The sequence below is a fragment of the Camelus ferus genome, chromosome 1 (genome assembly GCF_009834535.1).
Source record: "Camelus ferus isolate YT-003-E chromosome 1, BCGSAC_Cfer_1.0, whole genome shotgun sequence".
NCBI classification, from domain to species: Eukaryota; Metazoa; Chordata; class Mammalia; order Artiodactyla; family Camelidae; genus Camelus; species Camelus ferus.
Window position 1 is genome coordinate 110,597,848 of NC_045696.1, and position 21,445 is coordinate 110,619,292.

Consider the following 21,445-nt stretch of genomic DNA (forward strand, 5'->3'; position numbering starts at 1 on the left):
CTGGTTAGCTGGTTGAAAGCATGCAGCACCTCCAGTGAGAGGCTGAGACCTCTTTAGCAAGGAGTATTTTGGGTGAAAATAGGGCCGCCTTCTGGCCACAGGATCTGGTCTAGAAGCTACTTATTCCATCTTCAAATCCCCTGTGATCCTTTAAGTTGACAAGAGCAAATTCAAATTTCAAAATGGCACATCAAGTTATACGAGGTAGAGAACGTCATTAGGGCAATGGTCTCACCACATCGCCAGGTAGATTCCGACCCCACTCTTCCCTCCCCTCATCCTTCAGGACCAGCTGGTGCTGCCCACTGCTCCTCCTGGGTGGCAGCTTCCAGCATCCAGAAGCCTTGAGCAAACTTCAGCCTCACAAGTTAAGAGGTGGCCCAATTAAAGAACTCCATGGTAACTTCAAGGCCAAGGTCCTACCTCAGAGCCTTTGCATTTGCTTCCCCCTTTGCCTAGAAGGCTCTCCCCAACCCCATATTCTCAAGGCTGGCTTAGCGTTCCCTCTGTGATCACCTCACCTAAATGTCAATGCCCTTCACACACACACACACACACACACACACACACACTCCTTACCACCTTTCCTGGTTTGGCTTTCTTCTGAGAACTCTCATCACGTAACATAGTTAAGTATCTTTTTTTGTTTGGCTTATTTTTGCCCCATTCTCCACTAAAAAGTGCGCTTTGGCAGAGAGGGGTTTTCATCCGCTTCGCTCACTGCTATACCTTTAGTGTCTATACCCGCGGCGTAAGTGCTAGGCCCTCACTAAACTACCTGCTGAATGTGCGCCTGGAAGTCCTCCAGCTGCGGAGCGCGGGGACGCCAGGAAGCTGGCTCTCGTCTCCGTCAGAAGTGTAGCAGCACAGGCTCGTGTTCACTCACTGGCCGAGCAGACTCTCAGGTGAAGACCTACACCTGCAATTCTCAACCGTGGCTGAGCATCTGAATCCCACAGGCATTTGATGGAGACTCAGCCGCCCCGCCCCGGAAATTGTGACGTCGCCCCGCCCCACCCCGCCCCACCCCGCCCCGGTGATTGTGACGTCAGCGGTAACCGTCGTACCAGGAATTCTGGGAAACCGGGGCCCAGGCGAGAGACTGGCTTCCCGACGAATCCCGATCGGGTCTGTTTTCGGGTGTCTGGCTGCGAACACCAGGAGGAGGCGGTTGATGTGAGCTGGGGGGAATCCGCCAGGAAGACGAGGAAGCCTGGAGGGTCTCGCCAGGAGGGGACACTGGGAGGGAGCGCGACCCCACTGACCCGCCGCTCAGTCCGCGCACTCGCCTGGCTGCCCAGCCCGCCCGGCCTGCGCTGAACAGAACGCCTGCCACGTGTGTGATGTTGCGTTGTCTAGTGCCACACGTTTAAAAAAGTAAAAAAGAAACATGAAAAGTTAATTTTAACAATATATTTTATTTAACCTTATATATTCAAATATTATCATTTCAGCAAGTAGCTAATATGCAAAATTACCAATATTTTGTACTTTGCCCGCAAAATCCAGAGTCTATTTTATAATTACAACACACCTCAATTTGGAAGCTAAATTTTCAGCAGAAATACTTGAACTGTGAAAAGTTAACTGTAGCTTTCATAAAATTTACGGTTGGAAAAGTAGATTCACGGACTCACATTGTTCCAAACATACTTAAGAGTTCTCAAAAACTGAATTGAGCATCAGTTTATAAATTTAAGTAAATTGATTAAAGTTAAATTACAAATTTAATTCCTTAGACAGATTTCAAGTGCTCAGGAGTCATTTGCGGCCAGTGGCCACTGTGCCGGCCAGCACAGCCCTGAGAGGCCGCCGGCCAGGACACCTTCGGCCAATCACACCGCGGGGATGGGGGTTGTTGGGGGATGGCTGGGGGTTTAGAACAGAGAACGGATGCCGAGCAGCCACAACTGTTGACTACTATAACTAAGGGAAAAGAGTGATTTTATCTTCTGTGTTTTTGTCCGGTGAAGAAAAAAGTTAACTCCAGTGCATTTCCTGTATTTAAGAAAACAAAACAAACTCAGCATGACAAGGAATCGCTAAGCATTTCTGGTTAACTAAGGATCCTGTGGTAAACCATTCCTAAAGATCACGTGAGGGAAAATTGATATTTGTTCAGGGTGGTTAGGGTTTCCAAATGAAAAAAGCTTGGCTCTACTCCATAGGAATAGAAGGATGTAAACTCAGTTTCATACAGAAGGTATGTAAGGTCATACAGTTGATTTGTGAGCTAGTGTGCTCCCAGTTTGGTGAGAATACATAATGATCTTGTCATCGGAAATGGAGACAACACTTTTCATAAAATTAAAAACTAGTCATCAATTACTCCCTCCCAACCCATCCTCTCTGAATTGTTTATGATGAGACTCTTGGCTTCAGGGGAAATGGTCGCCAAATGGCTTACTTGCTGCATTTTATTCTGTTTAGTCCATCGTAACTCCTATCTCTGTCTTCAAGATGCTAAGTGAACTTTCTGCTACTCAGGGAGTAAGCCATGAATGAGGCTGGTGGGATGGCCCTCTCATCGGATGTAGCTGTTTGATGTCTAGAAGGGCAAGCTCCTGTCTCCGAGCGCTGGTGGAACACAAGCCTCCTTTCACAGCTGGCTCTCACGGGTGACCTCAGGCCAGACCCACGTGGACCCATGGACCTTGGCAGTCTCTCCTCCCCCTTTGCTTGAAGTTAGATTTAAATTCTAAATCCAGTTGAAACCTTTCTGCAAGAAGTCTCCTTCCAACCCTGCAAGACAGCTGGACTAGACCCCAAAGGAGTAAACAACTTGACAGGTGAACCCAGAATATATTGTGATTGTCACCGTACTAGGTTAATGATTTTCTTTTTTCTTTCTAACCTTTTGCTAGCAAAGTTTGAGACAAAAACTATCCAGAAGAAAAGAAGAGAGGCATAAAGAGCCAGTCACAGAAGCTTTAACATTTTGCTCTAAGTGAAAGACAAGTGCTAAGGAACTTAAAATATTTCCTTCCTATTCAGTGTTAGCTTTGTGGCCTTGTGATTCTTTAAAGGTTTTTAAATCAAAAGACTTCTCTTTTATATCTAGAGGAAGCAACACACTACTGGAGTTGACAGAACATCAGATTAACTTCAGAGCTGAGGCGGAGGACACCTGTGGTCCTATTGCCCAAAGATCGGCCCCTGTTCCTCATGAAGCTGAATTAAAGCTCAGAAACAGAGTCTTAGAGTGCAGAAGAGACAGCTTTATTGCTTTGCCAGGCCAAGGGGGCTCACAGCAGGCTGGTGCCTTCAAAACGGTGAACCCATCTTGGGGATGGGGCAGGGTGATTACATAGCGACAGCTTAAACAAGAAGACATCGATAACAATCAACAGAATTTTTTCCTTATGAGGCTCAGAGTGGTGTCATGGTGTTTCCAGGTGATTGATTCTGTAGAGGCTGGTGGTTGCCACTCTTTTGATCTCTTTATCTGTAAGCGCCCACAGCATGGTCTTCTGGTGATTCAGGCTGTTTTGTAAGGTTACAATTCTGTGAACTTCTTGCTGGAGAACAACTCGGAAACCAGGTATGATTATTTCTCTTGATTACCGGAATAAAGCAGAGGCAGCAAAATTAATAGCTTCATTTTAATAATGGGTCTCGGGCTGGGAACAGCAACCGATCGGTCAGGTTAGTTGGCCAGTTTAAGAGCAAGCATATAAGTAATCTGTTAGCCTAAGTGCAGCCGTTTTATTAATTCTCTTCTGCCCCAGTCCTTACTGCGTGGCCGTGGGGGAAGCACTTGTTCATGGACCTGGGTTGTCCTTGCCTCAGGAGGATGTCAGTTATCATCCAGCTGACAACTCCCTTAACCCCCAAACCCCACCCATTTCTACTAGAAAGAGCCGGGTTTTTGTCGGTACTTGAGAAAATAAACTGATACTTACATGGAGAGCAAAGGAAAATAGTTTCAGAATTTCGCTTTTAAGATCCCATTTCCAGTGTAGAAGCTGGGCCGTGCACAAGGTGAGTCTGAAGCTCCTGCACTGAAGAACGTAGAGGCAGGACACAAAATAGGATCCCAGGTGGGGTTTCTCCTCCTTTGGGAGCTCCAGGCCCAGCCCCAGACCTCAGTGGGTCAGATTCTGAGAAGTTGCCATTGTTGAAAATACTTAGAAGTCAGAGGAGACTGCTCTGAGCAGGAATTTGTAATTTTGTAAACAGCACACAGGGCACAGTTTCAGACACAGCCCAGGGCTTTATTAAAGCCAGCTGGTCATGGTTGCTGTTGGCTGTTACCGTCCATTTTGTGCCATGTGACTTTGGGCTTGTTTTTTTTTTTAATCGTGAAGGACTGATTTATACAAGCACAGTTAAATTCATTCACCAAATACTTAGTGAGTGCCTCTCATGTTCTAGGTATAATGTTAGATTCCGGGGGATCTAAGATGGACAAGCAGACATGATTCCTGCAATTCATAAAACATACTTCCTGGGGGAAGATAGTCAAGTAGACAAAATGCTTTCATTAGCAGAGTCCACGGTATCAGGGAGTCATGGAAGTCTCCCAGGCCTGCAGAGCAAGAGGCACCGGGAAGTGTACTGGGTGGAACAGTGTGTGGGGACGTCTGGGGGAGAAGGCTGATGCAGTTCACTGTTCTTAGAACGGTCCAGAGATAGCAGGAGAGAGGATGCCCAAGAAAGAAGGGGCTGGAGTGCGAAGGCCTCCCAGTCCACAACAAACCACTGGACGTGGGCCTGAGAGCAAGCAATCCCACCCTGGATTGGATTCAGACCATGTTAGAAGTCGGAAACCAGGTAGGATCCTGCTGCGCTCATCCAGGGCAGACATGCTAGAGGGCTTCTCAGCATGGAGCTACACTGGAGGTGCCGTCCAGAGATATTTAAAATGGAGAAGCAAACAAAACACAATTAAAAATGGGGTGGTGACAGAGGCTGAAGACATGCATGGTGCTTGTGCTCTGGTGTGGCAACTGGCTAGATTTGACATTTCTGTTTTGTTTAATGGCCTTTATAGTTTTATTTTTCACGTTATAAATAATACATTAGCAGCAACATGGATGGACCTGGAGATCGTCATTCTAAGTGAAGTGAGCCAGAAAGAGAAAGAAAAATGCCATGTGATATCACTCATATGTGGAATCTAGAAAAAAGGGACACAAATAAACTTATCTACAAAACAGAAACAGACTCACAGACACAGAGAACAGACGTAAGGTTACCAACGGGTAAAGGGGGTGGGAAGGGATAAACTGGAAGTTTAAAAATTGCACCTCTTGGAGAGTGATGGAAATGCTAGCTATCTTGATTGTGGTGGTGATTTCATGGGTGTATACACATCTATCAGAATTCATCAAATTGTACATCTGGAATATGTGTAGTTTACAGAAACCATACCACAATAAAGGTGTTTTTTAAAAAGTAGCTGTAATATATGTGCAGGTAAGAAAACGAGGGAGGGGCCCACGCTACAGGTCCTGTCCTGTACAAGGTGGGATCTCCGCAACGACTAGCCAGTTGCTTGATGAATCCATTTCTCCTCGCTCGCCAACACACACACGCGTGCTTAGTGGAAAGGCCATCTTTAGCACATGCTATACTTGGACCGATATTTTTAGACTGTTTGTTTCTGTTGACCTTTCATTTACAGTGCCCATACTGCAGTGTTTTAATTTCTGTGGTTTTTAATATAATTTAAAATCTGGTTGAGCAATTCCTTATCCAATTTATTTATTTTTATAGTAGTCTCACAAATGAGCCAAAAAATCATTTGGTTGGAATTTTGATTGAGGTTGCACTGAGTGTACTGTAGGGATTACTGCTCCTTCTACAATACTGAGTCATCCTGCCCAGGAATAAGACACATCTCTCCAAGAATTCCTCAAGTCCCTTGGTAGAGGGCTAGTCCTCATTGAAATCTTACAGCTTTCACGTCAGCGTTGTTTCTAAATTTTTTATGTTCCTTTTGTTGCTGTGGATAATATTTTTCTATAGTATTTCCCACAGGATTTGCAGGTACAAAAGCTGCTTTTTAAAAAAAGTTTTGGTTTTACTAATTTTTAATTTCCCCTGTATTTGTTTTTTAAAATTTAGCTTTTGTTTTTAATCAGTTATATATGTCTGAGTTCAATAGTCAAATCACCATTCAAAGCTAGTTCTAAAGAACAGCAGTGGGCCCGCCCTCCCACCATTCCAACGTGCTGATTTCCCATCCCCAAGGACAAACATTTAAAAACTTTTAAGCAACTTGATAAGCATGGCCATCTCCTTCTAAACAGTGCAATTATGCTACAAGTCATCTCCCAGGTTTTTTGGGTTTTTTTCTGAAAAAAATGTAAACCTTCAGAAAAGTTACAGGAAGAGTATAATGAATACCTGAATATCCTTAACTGAGATCCACCTTCTCTCTCAGTGCTATTTGCTAGCCAGTTGCAAACATCATGTCACTTATCCATATGACCACCCTGGGAACTCTAACCTTAATAAAATAGTGCTATTCAAATGTAGTCTGCCATAGTGCTACTCTGATTTCTTTCTAGTTTTAGCCATTATTCAGTTCTCTTTCATCTTCTCCCCCACCCCCTCACACACATCCTGTTTTTCCATTCTCCCAGTAGAATCTTGTTGGCATCATAATTACGTAAGTACCAGTTACAACCCTGCCCTACCATGTCATACGTACCATGGTTATTTTGCTGTCCAGCTCTTCCAAATTTTGCTTAGGTAGGTAAATCTCCTTCCTCTCCATTTTGTTCAAACACATACGTTGTCTATCCATTTCTTCTTGAAGAAATTTTTCCCCGAGCTCTTGACCTGCTGTGGTCTGGTCCAGTCCAGGCTGGTCTGCTCCTGCTCTAAGGCAGCTGCAAGCTGTTGTCTCATGTAGGATCTCTCCTCACCACCGTTTGGAAGATCCTACCTTCCTTTTTTGGTTACCTTGCTTTGGTGGAGAACATCCTCCAGGAGCTTCTTACAAAACATTCATGGGAAATCTTGTGTGTCAGGAAAGTCTTAATTTCTCCCCCTCATTTGTTAGTTTGGCTGGATCTAGAATCCTGGGCTAGGGAACCACTTCCCCTCAGGCTTTTGAGGGCATCACTCTCTTGTCTTTTAACATCCAGTGTTATTGAGAAATCCAGTGCTATTCCGATTCTTGTTCCTTTCTGAGAAATGTTCTCCCCTTCTGCGGCCGCACTCTGAAAGCTTAAAGGAACTTCTTGTTTTTATATTGTAAAATTTCACAATGATATGTATGTGTAAGGGTTTATTTTGATCCACTGAGCAGGGCACTGGGAAAGTTTTTGACTTTTTAATTCTGTTCTCCACCCATCTTAGTCAGCTCCAGCAGCTATGGTAAAATGCCGTATGCTGTGTGGCTTGGACAAATATTTCCTTCTCACAGTTCTGGAAGCTGGAAGTCCGAGTTCAAGGCGCCACCAATGTTGAGGGCCCTGTCTCTGGTTTCTTAATGCTGCTTTCTATGTTCTCACGTGGCAGAAGAGCCTTGAGGGAGCTGTCTGGGGCCCCTTGTAGAAGGGCACTAATCCCATTCATGAGGGCTCTACCCTCATGACCTACTCACCTCCAAAGGCCCAATGCCAGCTTCACAGAAGCTGACCCACTGAGGTCTAGGGCTGGGCCTGGAGCTCCCAAACAAGGAGAAATCCTGCCTGTCACCCTATTTTGTGCCCTGCTTCTAGGTTCTTCAGCTGAAGTTGCTTCCATGACCTAATTGCTTAATTCCATCCCCTTGAAGGTTAGAATTTCAGCATATGACAAAACTGCAGTTCTTAACATCTTCTTTTAAAAATGTATCTCTTTCTAGATCTAGGTTTTTTTGGATAACGGGCCTCCTGGACCAGGCCTCCTGTTTAACTTTTATCTGGTTTTTCCATCTCTATCTTTTCACTCTACTTCTTAAGGAACTTTCCTCAGCTTTATCTCTCAGTGTCTTCCACTGTTTTTCATTTCTGCTATTCTGGTTTTTGCTTTTTATTTTATTTTTTTCTAATTTATAGGACCTTTAATTCTCTGACAAAAAAGTATTTTTTCAAAAAGACACCCTGTTGCTCTCTGGATGCACTGTGTATCTCTGAGGGTATCAACAATAGCTTTCTTTTCCAGTGTTTCTTCTTCCTTGTCTGTTTTCTCCGAATTGCCTTTGTTCTTTCCTGTTTTGGCCTCGTTCGTGCTTGTGCTCTCCTGCCTGGAGGTGTACATTTGTCAGCATTCAATCTAAGGTCTGACTTCAAAGGGTTTCCACCACACTAAGCTTCTCTAGCAAAGTCCTGGTCCCATGAAGATTGCGTTATCATCCAGCTCTGTAGCAAATGGTAGTTTTCTGCTCCAAACTCAAGAGGTGCATCAATACCCTGAACTCATCTTGATTCTGTCAGGGCTAAAGAGAGACTCTGGCCAACTCTTGCACTTAAATCCAGGGAATAAGCTCCGTTTCCTGCCCTGGAAAGCTGGGATGCCAGAGAGATGTATGCAAAGGGCTGTCTGGAGTCCTGTGAAATATTAGAGTAGGAGGGTGGGGTTGGAGCTTAAGTTCTAGTTGAAGCAACTGTACTGAATTTACGCACAGCCAAATATTTGTAGAATTACTTCCATATGACCTTTCTTTTTGAAGATAAATGACTCATTCCCTCACTGACTCAAGCCACACATCTTCATCAACTTTTCCCTGAAATAAAGAGACTGAGGACACGGATCCCTCTTCTCCTGCTCACGGACATTGCCACACTTTGCAGGGGCCAGGGAATGAGGCAGACTTTCCTCAAAGACATCAGATTTTGTGTATTCACCATTGGAGAGTAACTAAACTCCTTACACACAGTAACCACATAACCTTGTTTTAGAAACCATACACCTTTTCAATGTTAAAAAAACAAGCATAAACATTAGGTCCTATTTGTATGTATAACTGAGACTTTCCATTAACAATTATCTTACAAAGTCATTTCCCAAAACTGGGGCTTTGTAACAATGATGGAAATGGATGCATCTTCTTTCGTAAGCTGGGTGGAAAAACAAACTTTTTAAACTGGCCACTGTACTTCCTGTATTCATGGGGTCTGGGACCCACAGTAACCCAGCCCCAGTTTTTACTCCCTGAATTTGGAAGTTATGGGTGGTCGATAATCCAGATGTGAAGTTCTTTGCTCTAAATGTTAGATAACATATTAAACGACATATGTGGCAAACACTAGCAATAGGAAAGCACTGATGAGCAGGATAGATTCCTGGATGTTTCAACTCAGTGGAGGATAGAAAGAGCCTGTTTCATGATAAGCCCAGTTATTTGTGAGAAACAATATCGTAATTCTTAGAAATCACCTGGCACTGGGGTTAGTGTAGGACTGAGTTCCCTAATATATTTAAAGTATGTGCCTTTGTACATTTGTGCATAGAGGGCTTTATATTACCTTTTATGAGATTCTTAATAGCAAATTACCTGACCAGACCACTGTGGCCATTTTAGAGAAGAAATTGATGCCCAAGGTCAGTGTTTTCTCCCAACACCACCTCCTCGTCTAGGGGGCTGGCACTAGATTAGGTATTTCTATCTGTTATCTCCAATCTACAGAACACCACGTGGAGGTGTTAATAATCCCCATTTGAAGATGAGAGGTGACAGTGGGGGCCAGAACTGCAGCCTGGATGGCCCCAACTCCGCAGCCCAGGCTGGTTCCAGGACAACTTGCTGCCTCTCTCTTGCTTTCATGTAAACAGACTGGGTGATACGAGACCACAGTGAGACACAGAATTCAACTTAAAGGCCTCCCGGTCACTTGGAGTTGATGTGAATGAGGATGGACTACTTAGAATCAGCACCGAGGTCCTTGGGCAACCAGCAGTGATTCTGATATAACTTGGCCACTCAACATTTAACATACATTGAAAAAACCAACAAAACCAGAAACACACACTTGGTCCCAGGAGCCAGCCAGTTACCTACTTCTAACCCAGTGCCCATTCCAAATTTTGGTGCATGCTGTAGACCAGCCTTGGAGGTCTGCCTCCCCAGCTTCAGGACAGGCTGTCAGTTCTTGACAAAGGAGCTTAAGCTGCATTTATACCAAGTCTGATCAATGCTCAAGTGCTTCTGGTTCTGATCAGCCCTCATCCTGCTAATCTGCGAGCCAGCTCTTCTCTCCCTTCTGCTACTGGTCCTCCAGCCAGCACCAGTGTATCAGTCAGCTCAAGCTGCCATAACAAAATGCCAGAGACTGGGTGGCTTAAACAGACATTTGCTTCTCACAGGCCTGGAGGCTGGGAAGTCTGACACCAAGGTTCTGGCAAGGTAGGTTTCATTTGAGGCTTTTCTTCTTGGCTTATAGGCAGCTGCCATCTGGCTGTGTGCTCACACGATTTCTTTTTTGTGCACACAGGGAGAGAAAGAGCAAGCTCTCTGTCATCTCTTCCTACAAGGGCACTGATCCCTTCATCAGGGCTCCACCCTCGTGGCCTTATCTAATTCTAATCACCTGCCAAGACCCTACTTCCAAATTCACTGGGAGTTAGGGATTCAACATATGAATTTGCAGGGGGCGGGGAACATTCTGTCCGTAACAACAGCTTCTCTGCAGTCTTGCCCTCTTCCCCTCCCTTCATAAAAGCAGAATGAGTGCACCTGATGGTGGAACTACCCCTTCTTCACTGCAACATAAGTTCTGTCATTTAAAAACACAACTGACTTAACAATTTCGTAGACAGAAAGCACATCCATCCAATTCCTTGTAACCACTATTTCTGACCTCATATCAAGGGGACTGAACACCCCTGGGTCAAATCTGTAAGGGCTTTTTTGTGTGGCGTACTTGGTTTTAAAAACGTTGATGGTGCTGCCATATTTAAAATTGAATGTCACATGGAAATCCAGACTTGATCCTATCCTCCTGAGCATGGGAGCACTTAGCACACTGCACGGCTCTTCCCCTAGGGGGGTCCAGTGGAGCCACGCAGAGGCTGCCTTCTCTCTGCACCTGCCCACCAGACCGTGGTGGGCCAAGGTTTTAGCCTGGTCTCTTCCTACGGGAATGGAAGCTGGAGGCTGGTTGCTGTTGTCTGGGCAGCTTCCCAAGGAATTGTGTATTTTCTAGCTCTTCCTAATCCACTAACTTCAAACTCTGGATTCTACATTTCAATATGCAGGGAGACTGGTGTGCCTGCGTTAACGGCCTGTGGTCTGGTTCCTGAGATGGAGCTCTTCACTGAACTCAGTGGTCAGGCATCCTTCTCAATCAATATGGAGGTGAATTTAAGTAATTTTCGGGGTCTTGCCTCTTGGATCTCATCTACTAGTAAACAAGCAGCAGCTCAAAGGAAAAGATGTTTCAGTGTGTAGGAAACAGATGGCTTTCTGACCAAAGATTATGGCATCTCTGAGTTTGCAGCCAAGATAATTACTTTTTAAACAATGACATCACAAAGTGATTACTTTTTAAACAAAAAATTACAAATCACTTTATGTTGACCTAAGGGTCCTTGGAATTTGTTTTACCCTGATTCCAATATGAAAATAATGAGAAAAACTTGCTGTTGATAAATAACTCCTGACTTTGTGACAGTTTACTGTTATTATCACATTATGCCTCACAGTCCCAATGCCCTTTTACAAGCTGTATTTAATCCTCACAGCAGCCCTGGGAAGGATGAGTTAGGGATGATCAAACGTATTTTACTGATAAGGGAACAAGCTCAAGCTCTGCATCCTTGCTCACAGCCCGTGTTTATACCATATGGGAAAAACGGCACTGCCAGTGGGCATGTAGTTTGGTGCAGCCATTATGGAAAAACAGTATGGAGATTCCTCAAAAGGCAATCCCACTCCTGGGCATATATCTGGAGAGAACCTTATTTCAAGAAGACACATGCACTCCAATGTTCATAGCAGCACTATTCACAATAGCCAAGACATGGAAACAACCTAAATGTCCATTGTCAGATGACTGGATAAAGAAGATGTGGTATATTTATACAATGGAATACTATTCAGCCATAAAAAAGAATAAAAGAATGCTATTTGCAGCAACATGGATGGACATGGAGAATGTCATTCTAAATGAAGTAAGCCAGAAAGAGAAAGAAAAATACCATATCACTTATATATGGAATCTAAAACACACACACACACAAAAGACAAACTTATTTACAAAACAGAAACAGACTCATAGACATAGAAAACAAACTTATGAACAAACTTACGGTTACGGGGGAGGGGGAGGGGTGAGAAGGGATAAATTGGGAGTTTGAGATTTGCAGATACTGAGGGAACTATATTCAGTATCTTGTAGTAACATGGTTAAAAAGAATATGAAAAGGAATATATGTATGTTCCTATATGACTGAAGTATTGTGCTGTACACCAGAAATTGACACACTGTAAGCTCACTAAAACATTAAAAAAAAAAAAACTTAAGTAGGCAGTTAAATTCTTAGTCAACATGTTGCCAGAAACAGACTGCTTATCTGCAGTATTTTTTGCAAACTGCTCTTCCCCAAATCCTAATAAGGCTTAGGTATTCAGAGACATTTCATCACATAATGAACAATTTAAGCATCAGGAAAGGGATCACACAATTTACTGACTGAAAAGGATTCTTGAGCTGGCCATCTAGTGACAATCCCCCGGCTTACAGATGACATCCAAGAGTGGTCTCTTGCCCATTTCCAGTGTTTGTCTCCTGCACTGCTCCTTAGATGGGCTGTGTTACTACTGTGGTCACCTCTGTCCACCCTCTCTGCCAACAAGCACACCAAATCCATCACACTCCACTGCTGTCTATTTTAAGACACAGCTCTCATTCCTGAATCACAATTAGGCCTGGGTGCTGATGCCTCAGCCTGGCGCTCAGGACACTGCCCAACTGGCTCCTCCCCGGGTCTCAGGCTGGCTTCTCTCTCTGGATCCCTATGTGCCACCCACACCAGACCACCCCACCCCACCCCACCAGGTGTGCTATACTTACTTAGCTCTTCCTGTTAACCCTGGCTCATGCTGTCTTACTTTTATCCCTCAGGGCCAATTTCCCCACAAATAAGGCACACATAAAGCCCCCATCACAAAAGAGGACAAAGGACCAAGCTGAACTGTACCAGGAGTGTGTGATCAGCAACTGCCAACTGTGGGAAACCCAACAAGCCACATGGCCCTGGGGACTACAACAGACAGGTGGTGGCGAAAAGAAAGGGATGGAGGGGCAGCCAGATTAAAAGAGACTCGAAGACATATTTAAAAAAGAAAAAGAGCAAGACCCAACTCTGGTGCCTAGAGACGTGCACTTGGCTGATGAACTACGAAAGGCACACGAGGGAGTGCTGGACAAGTGGCCACTTTTGAAGGGACGGAGGGGCCACACGGAGGGGCTTCTGGAGAGGCTGACAAAGCTTTTGACCTGGGTGGGAGTTTCAAGGGTGATTTGCCTTATAAATGATTCATTAGACTAATTTTTTTGAGTGAGATTTTCTTTATCTGTTTTAGCTTATAACAAAAAATGTTTAAAAACATAACTACTCAGTCTTTCTAGTCACATAAACCACATACACTTGAGATTACTTGCTATTTTAGGATAGTGGCTCAGAATACAGACTACGGTATCAAGTAAAAGGACTTTTGCTTTCTCAGTTACTCACTGGTTGTGTGACATTTGCTAAGTTGCGTTGCCTCTCTGAGCTCCTCGTTCTTCACCCAGAAGACGGGGATTAAATCAGCAAGAAGCCCACAGGTTTGCTCTGAGGATCAGATGAAGTCAATGCACACATGGCACTTCATACAACGCTTGGCATGATGTTCAATAAAGATGAGCTATTACTGTATCCACAGGGCAACGCCTGCAGACTCACTTAAATGGGCCTTGAAATATTGTAAATATTCATAATGCTTATGTTCTCTTAGTATTTAAAGGGAATACACTGCTGTGTTGATTTATGCTCTCCTAAAACACCTACTCCCAAATTAGATATTAGAATCTGTTTCAGTGAACATATTTTTATGACGAAGTATTGCCCTTTAGAAACTAAAACCCCAGTTACACGTGAAAATACTAACATGGGCGTATTACTCCATATTTGAGAGATGATAAACCTGATGCAAAATTCTAAATTAGCAACTTACGACAGGAATAAGGGTCTATTCCAGCTCTCCTTGCACATTAACTGCGGAAGAAACTTGGTTCTTCCTTTCCAAGGCAACTTGGAGGTTTAGGTATTTCCTTATTCTTTGAGAAGTGTTTGTATATTTTACACATTTAGATTTTCTTGTAGTTTGTGATCTACGTGCTGAGATCTCTGTTATTCGAAATCTCCTCTTGCTCTTTAAATTTCTCTGCTCTTAAAAACATGGGAATTAATGTGTCACACACATTAAACTATTAACAGCCTGACCCATTCCTGAATACCGTCTGGAACGTAAATGAGACACCATCTCGTCTGGAAACGTACATGTGGCTGAAATACCAATGAAGGGATTTAGGAAGGATCAGGTATGTAGGTCTGTGGGAGGAGCTGAGGGTGGGAGGCCAAGTCTGTGTCTGCTACCACTAAGTCTGTCTTAGAAATAAAGACATACAAGGTCTTCAAAAGGAAAAAATAAACCAGAACAAACATATCTCATTAACAAAGCAGTCAATTCCCTTTATTTTTAAAATTTTATGTACACATATGAATGATCTGTATAATGTACATTCAATATAGAAAGCTTTATATATTTGATAATGTATAGAACATTTCACAATTACACTAATCTCTTACATAACATCTTGACATCTGTTTTTAAATTTTTTTTGCACAAGCTCCTTTTTCAATCAATTTGGTAAAGCCAGTTATACATACCGACGTGTACTGTGAGCTCTCAGAAGGTTAATGATTGAGGAGAGGAAACCAGGGAACAGGTGCAGAGACGAAACCTAATTGTGTCCGCCGATGGGCGGACAGCCACGCGGACTGGAGGCAGGACAGGGAAATGCCCTTCTTAGGGGTAGTCACTTAGATTTCCCGATTTCTGTAGACTGCAGTGCAACACCACAGTCACACTAATTCAAAAAAACATTATAAAAACTAGGAAGAAAGTTTTGTCTTTTTGATTCACAGTCTTGTAAACAGATATAAAGGAACAAAATGTGCTTACATACATCAAGAAAAAAAATTCTTGTGTATCCACTTAGGTTGATCCACAGAATGCTTTCTTATACCGTGATACTATTAGAATCACTGACTTCTTTCCTAAATAAAAATATATTTATAGAAAAAGGAATAACACTGTCATGAAACCAGGAGAAAGGCAGTAAGTCTGTTTCAACGTTATCAGCTGTAGGAATGTGGATCGGGCACTGGCCTTTCAGCATTTATCGTCTCTCATGAAAGTTTCAAGTCTGAAAGCCAAGGTCGCCTGCCTCGTGGTCTACGGGAGGCGGCAGGTTAGACATGACCGACGAGGATGTCCCTGCAGTAAGGTAGCCAGCAACTCCAGGGCCTGCAAGAGAGAGAGGAAGAGACACACCTTCTGAAGAGCAGGGTCATGTGAAGACACTGATCTTTACAAAAATGTCAGGACCGGGTCAAGCACCCCATCACAAGGAACTGATAATCTCTTAGGATTGTCTAAGTGTACAACTAAGCCTTAACCAACAGCTACAACACAGCACTGTTTTCAGGGTTTGCCTCTACTATTTAACAAAGGTAAAAGTCATTTCAAAATGTATGCTGGGCAGTAACACTGGTGTGGAAATACGGAAAAGCTTTCCCTTCTCACATCTGGGGAGGTCAATCTTTCAAAAAATCCTGGGTGCTGAAGGATAGCTAATGTCAAATGAGAAAAAATGGGAACCGAGGAGAGAAACTGGACTTGGTCAGCCCATCCAAAAGTCATACTTGAAGAAATTCCCAACAAAAAACCTTCTACCCACATTCAAGTTAATCTATTCTCATTTGGTGCAAAGAAATGCTGTTAGAACAAGTAACACCAAATGAACAGGGTTGCTACACCCAGGTCTGTGAAAAAGAAAAGGCAGGTTCTAGACATCTTTCATAGGTCAAAATCAGAATGCTGTGGAAAAGGTGTCAGTATTTTAGTTTTATACGTCTTCTTTCATTCTAAGAGTCCCCAGTGCCTGAAAAGGCTATTACCTCAGCCAGCATTCATCCAGATGTATCCTATGAGCCTAAAACGGCTTCAGCCCTCCAGTGAGACGTTAAGTACATCTCACATTGCACAGCTTACAGAGTGTCTGTAGGGGGCACTGCACTGTAGCATCAGACCACATACTGAGCAATACTTGTAGGTGAAATCACAGGAAACAAGGCAAACAGCTAAGGAACACTGAAGGGTTAGGACTAGGAAGGCAGTGGACGCGGCATGCATGTAGCAAAACGGTTCTCTACCTGCTTCAGAGAGCTACACAGAAGTTAGCAAGCTGCCTGGCAGAGCGGATCTAAAGCCCGCTCCTGAGGTGAAGGGGACTGCTGCCAGTTAGAAGGGAAGGAGAGACACCTGAGGGGAGAAAAGAAATATAAGCAGCAAGGGAAGTTGTAAGGAGATGCAAACAGCAGAGCAGTTTAATGCAGGCTAAGGTCTAACAGGCACTGATGTAGGAAAAAGGGGCAGAATTCAGATTCATCCTGTTTTTCACCTCAGACTGGGCACTTGCACTGAGGATGTGAAATGAGCACACCGTGCATCTGGTGCGTGGTCACAAGCGGCCGGGGACAGCTCAGCTTGCGTGAGCTGCAACACGCCACCAGAGTGCCCAGGCACGCGGGCCTTTGAACTCAGACGAAGGGTTTTCCCTTTTTGCGGCAGCGTGGGCCTGCATCTATCAGCCCCTGCTTTCCAGCGATCAGGACACCAGGCCTTCACAGACTGCTCAGGCGAGGGCCACCAGGTCAACACCCACCCCCCCCGACGAGGCGGGTCAGAGCTGCTGCGCCACACTGCCACAGCACGTCCCACCGACCTGCCCACTCGGAACCGCAGCAGCAGGACGGCGGCTAGGGAACTACCGAGGAGGTCGCACCAAGGGCAACCCTTCAGAATGAAGCCCTGAACACTCCAGACTGGTAAGGCTCCTGAGCACTTCTGACTGTGGGCCCGGCTTGGTTCACATCAAACGAATAGATTATGAGACCAGATCATGACTGCTGCATATGGAGAATGGAGTATGGCTGTGGTTCTCAAACTGTGTGCCGAGGCATCCTGCCCCAAGTTCACAGGGGGCCCTGCCGGATACTGTAAATTTGACACAGGGACATCTGCTGGATGCCATACAAACAACTACTCTCAAGTTGTTTGAACTACTTAATAAACTTCATTAAGTATTTGTTTCTTTTGGCCTAGAGGTAGATGAAAAAAAAATCACTAAGATATTAAGGGCACTGTTAACTGAGAACGCCTGGGAACCTCTGGGCTAAAATCTAAATTATGAATGACAGGCCTAGAAGGATTATCCAGAAGAGTCCCAATTCTAGCCCCACCATTTGCTTCTTTAGGAAAAATAACCAATTGCTGGAATTTCTGTAAATGAAGTCTGAGGTGCTCTCTCCCTCACACCCCTGGCCTCTCCGTGAGGACACATCTGGTGTCTAGGGACCGGAAGCTAGTCTGCTCAGGTGGATGGGACGGGACAGTGCGTTCTCCAGAGAAAGGTGGACGAAAGAGTAGGGGCTCCCTGCAATGGGGACGGGGCTCACTGTAAGGCTGCTGGGCTTAAGAGGGATGAGAAAAGACAGAAATTAACAGAGACCCCCACAGCACAGAACTTGCTGCCAGGATGGAGAAGCGGAAGGAGCCTGGGCTTTGGTGAAAATGAACACAGGACTCTCAGTGGGGAAAACAAAAAAAGGAAGCCCTCTCTTAGCAGCAATGTCCTACAATAAACTGACACTGACCTTAGGGAAACTTTCCTCACAGGGCCCTGGACAACAAGGAGCCACAGCTTACTCGCAGCATGGGTAAAATCCCACTGAGGAACTTTTACATGCACACTTGCCATAAAACAAAACAATACGCCAGTTTAGAGAGCCAGTCTCCATTTATCAACACTGAGTAATCCTGCCTCAGACGTTTTTGTTTTTACCCCAGATCCTGAATGTGACTGAGTGACATTTGCTCAGCAGCCAGGAAGAAGAAAGTCATAAATACATTTTTGGTCATTTCCATCTTTTTCTGAAATAGTTTTTAACTTACTTTTATCTCTCCCCATCTCCTAAACAAAACTCCACTTATTTGCCAACCTCACCCACACGTTGTCAGAAGAAAAGGGCTGGTAATGATGTGTGTTCTCACAGCACCTTATTCCACTTGCAAACTGATTAGAAAGGGGCTTAGTACAATCTGAATCTTCTCAAGGTAGGGTGAGGTAAATTTCAAATTCCAGTTCAACACAACATCGTACACATTCCTCGGAGTTCCACATAGTGGGATTTTGTCATTACCAGAAGCACCTGCCCCTTTGATTAAACACATGACATACAATACATCAATGGAAAAGCTCAAATACAAAAAAGAAAACATTTGGCAACCCAGGCAATAAATACACACCAGTTCAACTGGCAGTACTTTCACAACTCAACAAAAGAACACCCCAGACCGATGACGTGCTAAGAACTGGACAATCTGGGAGCCAGCACGCAGCTCAGAGCTAGTCCAGGTGGTCCCATGTTGGCTGCGGTCTCTGCAGGCTTCAGCAGTGACCTTCAGAGTGGCCACAGTCGCATCAGGCCCTTTTAAGGCTGGAATTTACACCGTCTCCCCTTGACGGCTTTACACAGAACTTGCTGCCCCTTGAGCCGGACCAAGGATGTGAAGAAATTTATAAACCCTTTCCTCTTCCCTAACCTTCTTCATCCCTTACAGCCCATTACAGCTGCTTCCCACACCTCATCCAGAGGCCACCCCAGGGACCCAAGTAAAGGGAAGGCACAGACAGGAACCTGTTTACTCCCTGTATTTTTCCTGTATTCTAACCACAGATCCGTTGACCCACAGCCTGTGAGTAAGTCAAGGACCACCTGCAGTCTTTTATTCCAAGTGAAGTCAATGAATGCTAACCTAAGTACAAAGAACAACACAGAGAATCAGAAGAGGACCTCCTGTAGGGACGATTATAATCTACATCTTAACTTCTTCAGGGCCAAATTTTAAAGAAGTTTACTTTCAGCTAGAAAAAAAAAAAAGACAGATTATCCAATCATAACATTCTTACACACAAAGTAATGAGTGTAGTGCCTCAAAAACGTGGAATTGAGTAAATCTTTGAAAAAAGAGTCTAAAGAAGTAAGTCTTCAGTGTGTTTATAAGAACATACTCCTACTTAGAAGCTTCAGCTTTACCCTGAATTTGAAAGGGAGATACAGAAGAGACTAAGGCCACATTCTAGGTATTTCTCACCACAGAGACCACAGGACAGGGGACGGGCAAGTTAGAAAGGACATGTGTGGCCCTCTACTCCTGATGTGCACACATGGCCAGCAGCCACAGCACCACATGTTCATAAATTTTAGGGCTCTGCTTATGAATTTTAGTGGGGTAATATTAAAGTCATCACAGTGAAGGAAAATCAGTAATGTCACAACCAAGCCTAAACTTAAAACCATGCAAAACTTTCTACAAAGTCCCTATTTTTGAATATTCAAGATTGAGCCTTCACAATTTATAAACTTCTATAAAACAGGATTGATTAAAAAACAATTACACTGGTATGAGAAACAATGGGTAATAATTTCTTCTCTCAGTTCACCTACAACATCTCTAGCTGGAAGAGGATACAGGGCTGAGTTTTTTTTTTTTTTTTTTTTTTGTATAATTTCAGGCAGACAGCAAGGACCACTTCATATTCCTAAAGCTAATTTCAAATTGAAAAGTTTACACCAGAAACTAGATGTCATTTTCAGCATTCAGCAACAGAATGCTTTGACTTTTTCAAACAGAAGCCAACATGAAAACGAGCATTCCAAAATTATTATGCAATTAGTATGTCAAATGGACAAGTGTCCCAAGCTTCTAAAGTGTATTCTCTTTTGAGCTCTAGACAGTAAAACATCCTTTCCTTTACGGTACCCACACATTTCCTCCTAGAGGACAAACCCTAAATATTTAGTAAAACTACAGATTAATCACTGGAAACATAGAAGAAAAGCATTTCACTTGTGAGTATACGCATTCGGAACTTCAACAGAAGTTCTGACAGCAAGAGAATGACGCTCTCACGTTTCTGATACTGCCTCTTCTGAGTAGTTATTTCTCCACTCTTTCATGTTCAAGATAAACATTTTAATACAGCCATGCTCCAAATATAACATATGACAATGTTGATTAACTGGGTCAAAACTGAGCAAAGTCCACGTTTCAGTCAGAACACATTCAACACCCCAGCAGCTCGCCTGCTGTCCGGGCTAGAACCAGAGGCCCACCGTGTGCCCACGGCACCTCTGAGACAGGTACTGGGTGGCCTAGGAAAACCCTCTAACTGCCATTTTCGATCTAGTCAGGACAAAAGGAAGGTCCAAGTGGCTTCCGCCATATGTTGTAAAGAACTGGGTGCGGTTTACCTGTGAGGTATCCTGCTGTTTGTGACTCAGAAATAAACAAATCATGTTTCTGATCTTTGAAGGCACTCCAGACTGAAGAACGAGACAGGATTTCATTCACCTGGGGAAGTAAAACAAACCCCTTGAACATAAATTAAAGGCTGGATGTTGGTAGATGAAACTAACGAGAAAACACAAACTTCCCAGACAAACAGAAGCCAGCTGAGGGAAGATCCAAAGAGGGACCAAGACCTAGCACTCATCAAGCATTCGACACCAGGCACTCATAGTTAAACCAGACCAAAAAGTCCCTACAACTGGCTGACAGTGTGGTGCGGACTCAGGAAGTATTCCTGCTGCAAACTCAAGCTAACGCACTCTTTCAAACTATGGGTGTGACCTGTTAAAATAGAAGATTTATGAAATCAGTGAAGAGGGTTGTGATCAACACACTTGAGAAAATGAAACAGGTTACATAGAAAGCATCAGCGCATCAGCTGTAAAATGGGTAAAGCTGCTCCGTGACACACACACGAGGGTGTGAATACTGTGTGTGTAATTGTACTGAGCTAAGCTGAAAGACATGTTTCTTTCTGTAACAGATTAAAAAAAGTTTACGAAATTCAAATTGAGAGGATCTCTTTCGTGTATCAAATTCAGATCAAATATTTATTGACCACCTTGTATGTGGACTGAACAGTGGACACAAAGATGAGAAAGACATTCTCTGCCCCTGAAGGGCCTTCAGTCTAGCAGGGGAGACAGACAGTGCCAGATAATTTAGGGGTAAGCATCAGAGTAGAGACACAGAGAACCATATGGGTCCAAGAGACCCCCTAACCCAAACCTGGAAGGAAGCAACGATGGAGATGATTAGTTGTGAAGGTGGTGAAACTCCTGTTTTGTAAACTATCGTATTTCTTTCCTCCCCTTGGGAGTGGAA

The 21,445-nt window shown here is 43.9% G+C and overlaps 1 protein-coding gene and 1 long non-coding RNA gene across 5 annotated transcripts in view; both read right to left on the reverse strand.

Moving 5' to 3' along the window:
• Positions 1-3,197: 3,197 nt before the first annotated feature.
• LOC116666310 lies at positions 3,198-7,385 on the reverse strand. 2 transcript variants are annotated; one of them, XR_004323076.1, is made up of 3 exons: positions 6,659-7,385; positions 3,903-4,100; positions 3,198-3,555 (listed from the first exon to the last, which is right to left on the reverse strand). It is a non-coding gene; the product is annotated as an uncharacterized LOC116666310 (long non-coding RNA). The 2 variants fall into 2 exon arrangements; XR_004323075.1 differs by lacking the exon at positions 6,659-7,385 and having other exon boundaries at positions 3,903-5,087.
• Positions 7,386-14,587: 7,202 nt separating this feature from the next.
• DNAJC13 (DnaJ heat shock protein family (Hsp40) member C13) overlaps positions 14,588-21,445 on the reverse strand; it is a 106,767-nt gene continuing 99,909 nt past the window's right edge. Inside the window, exons 55-56 of one of the 3 annotated variants that reach the window (XM_032488325.1) lie at positions 20,524-20,623; positions 14,588-15,451 (exon numbers count right to left, since the gene is read on the reverse strand). In XM_032488325.1, coding sequence (XP_032344216.1) covers positions 15,345-15,451; positions 20,524-20,623 — 207 coding nt within the window. In that variant the 3' untranslated portion in view covers positions 14,588-15,344. The remainder of the gene's footprint in view (positions 15,452-20,523; positions 20,624-21,445) is intronic. The other 2 variants (XM_006176287.3, XM_014552018.2) reach the window with 2 other exon arrangements.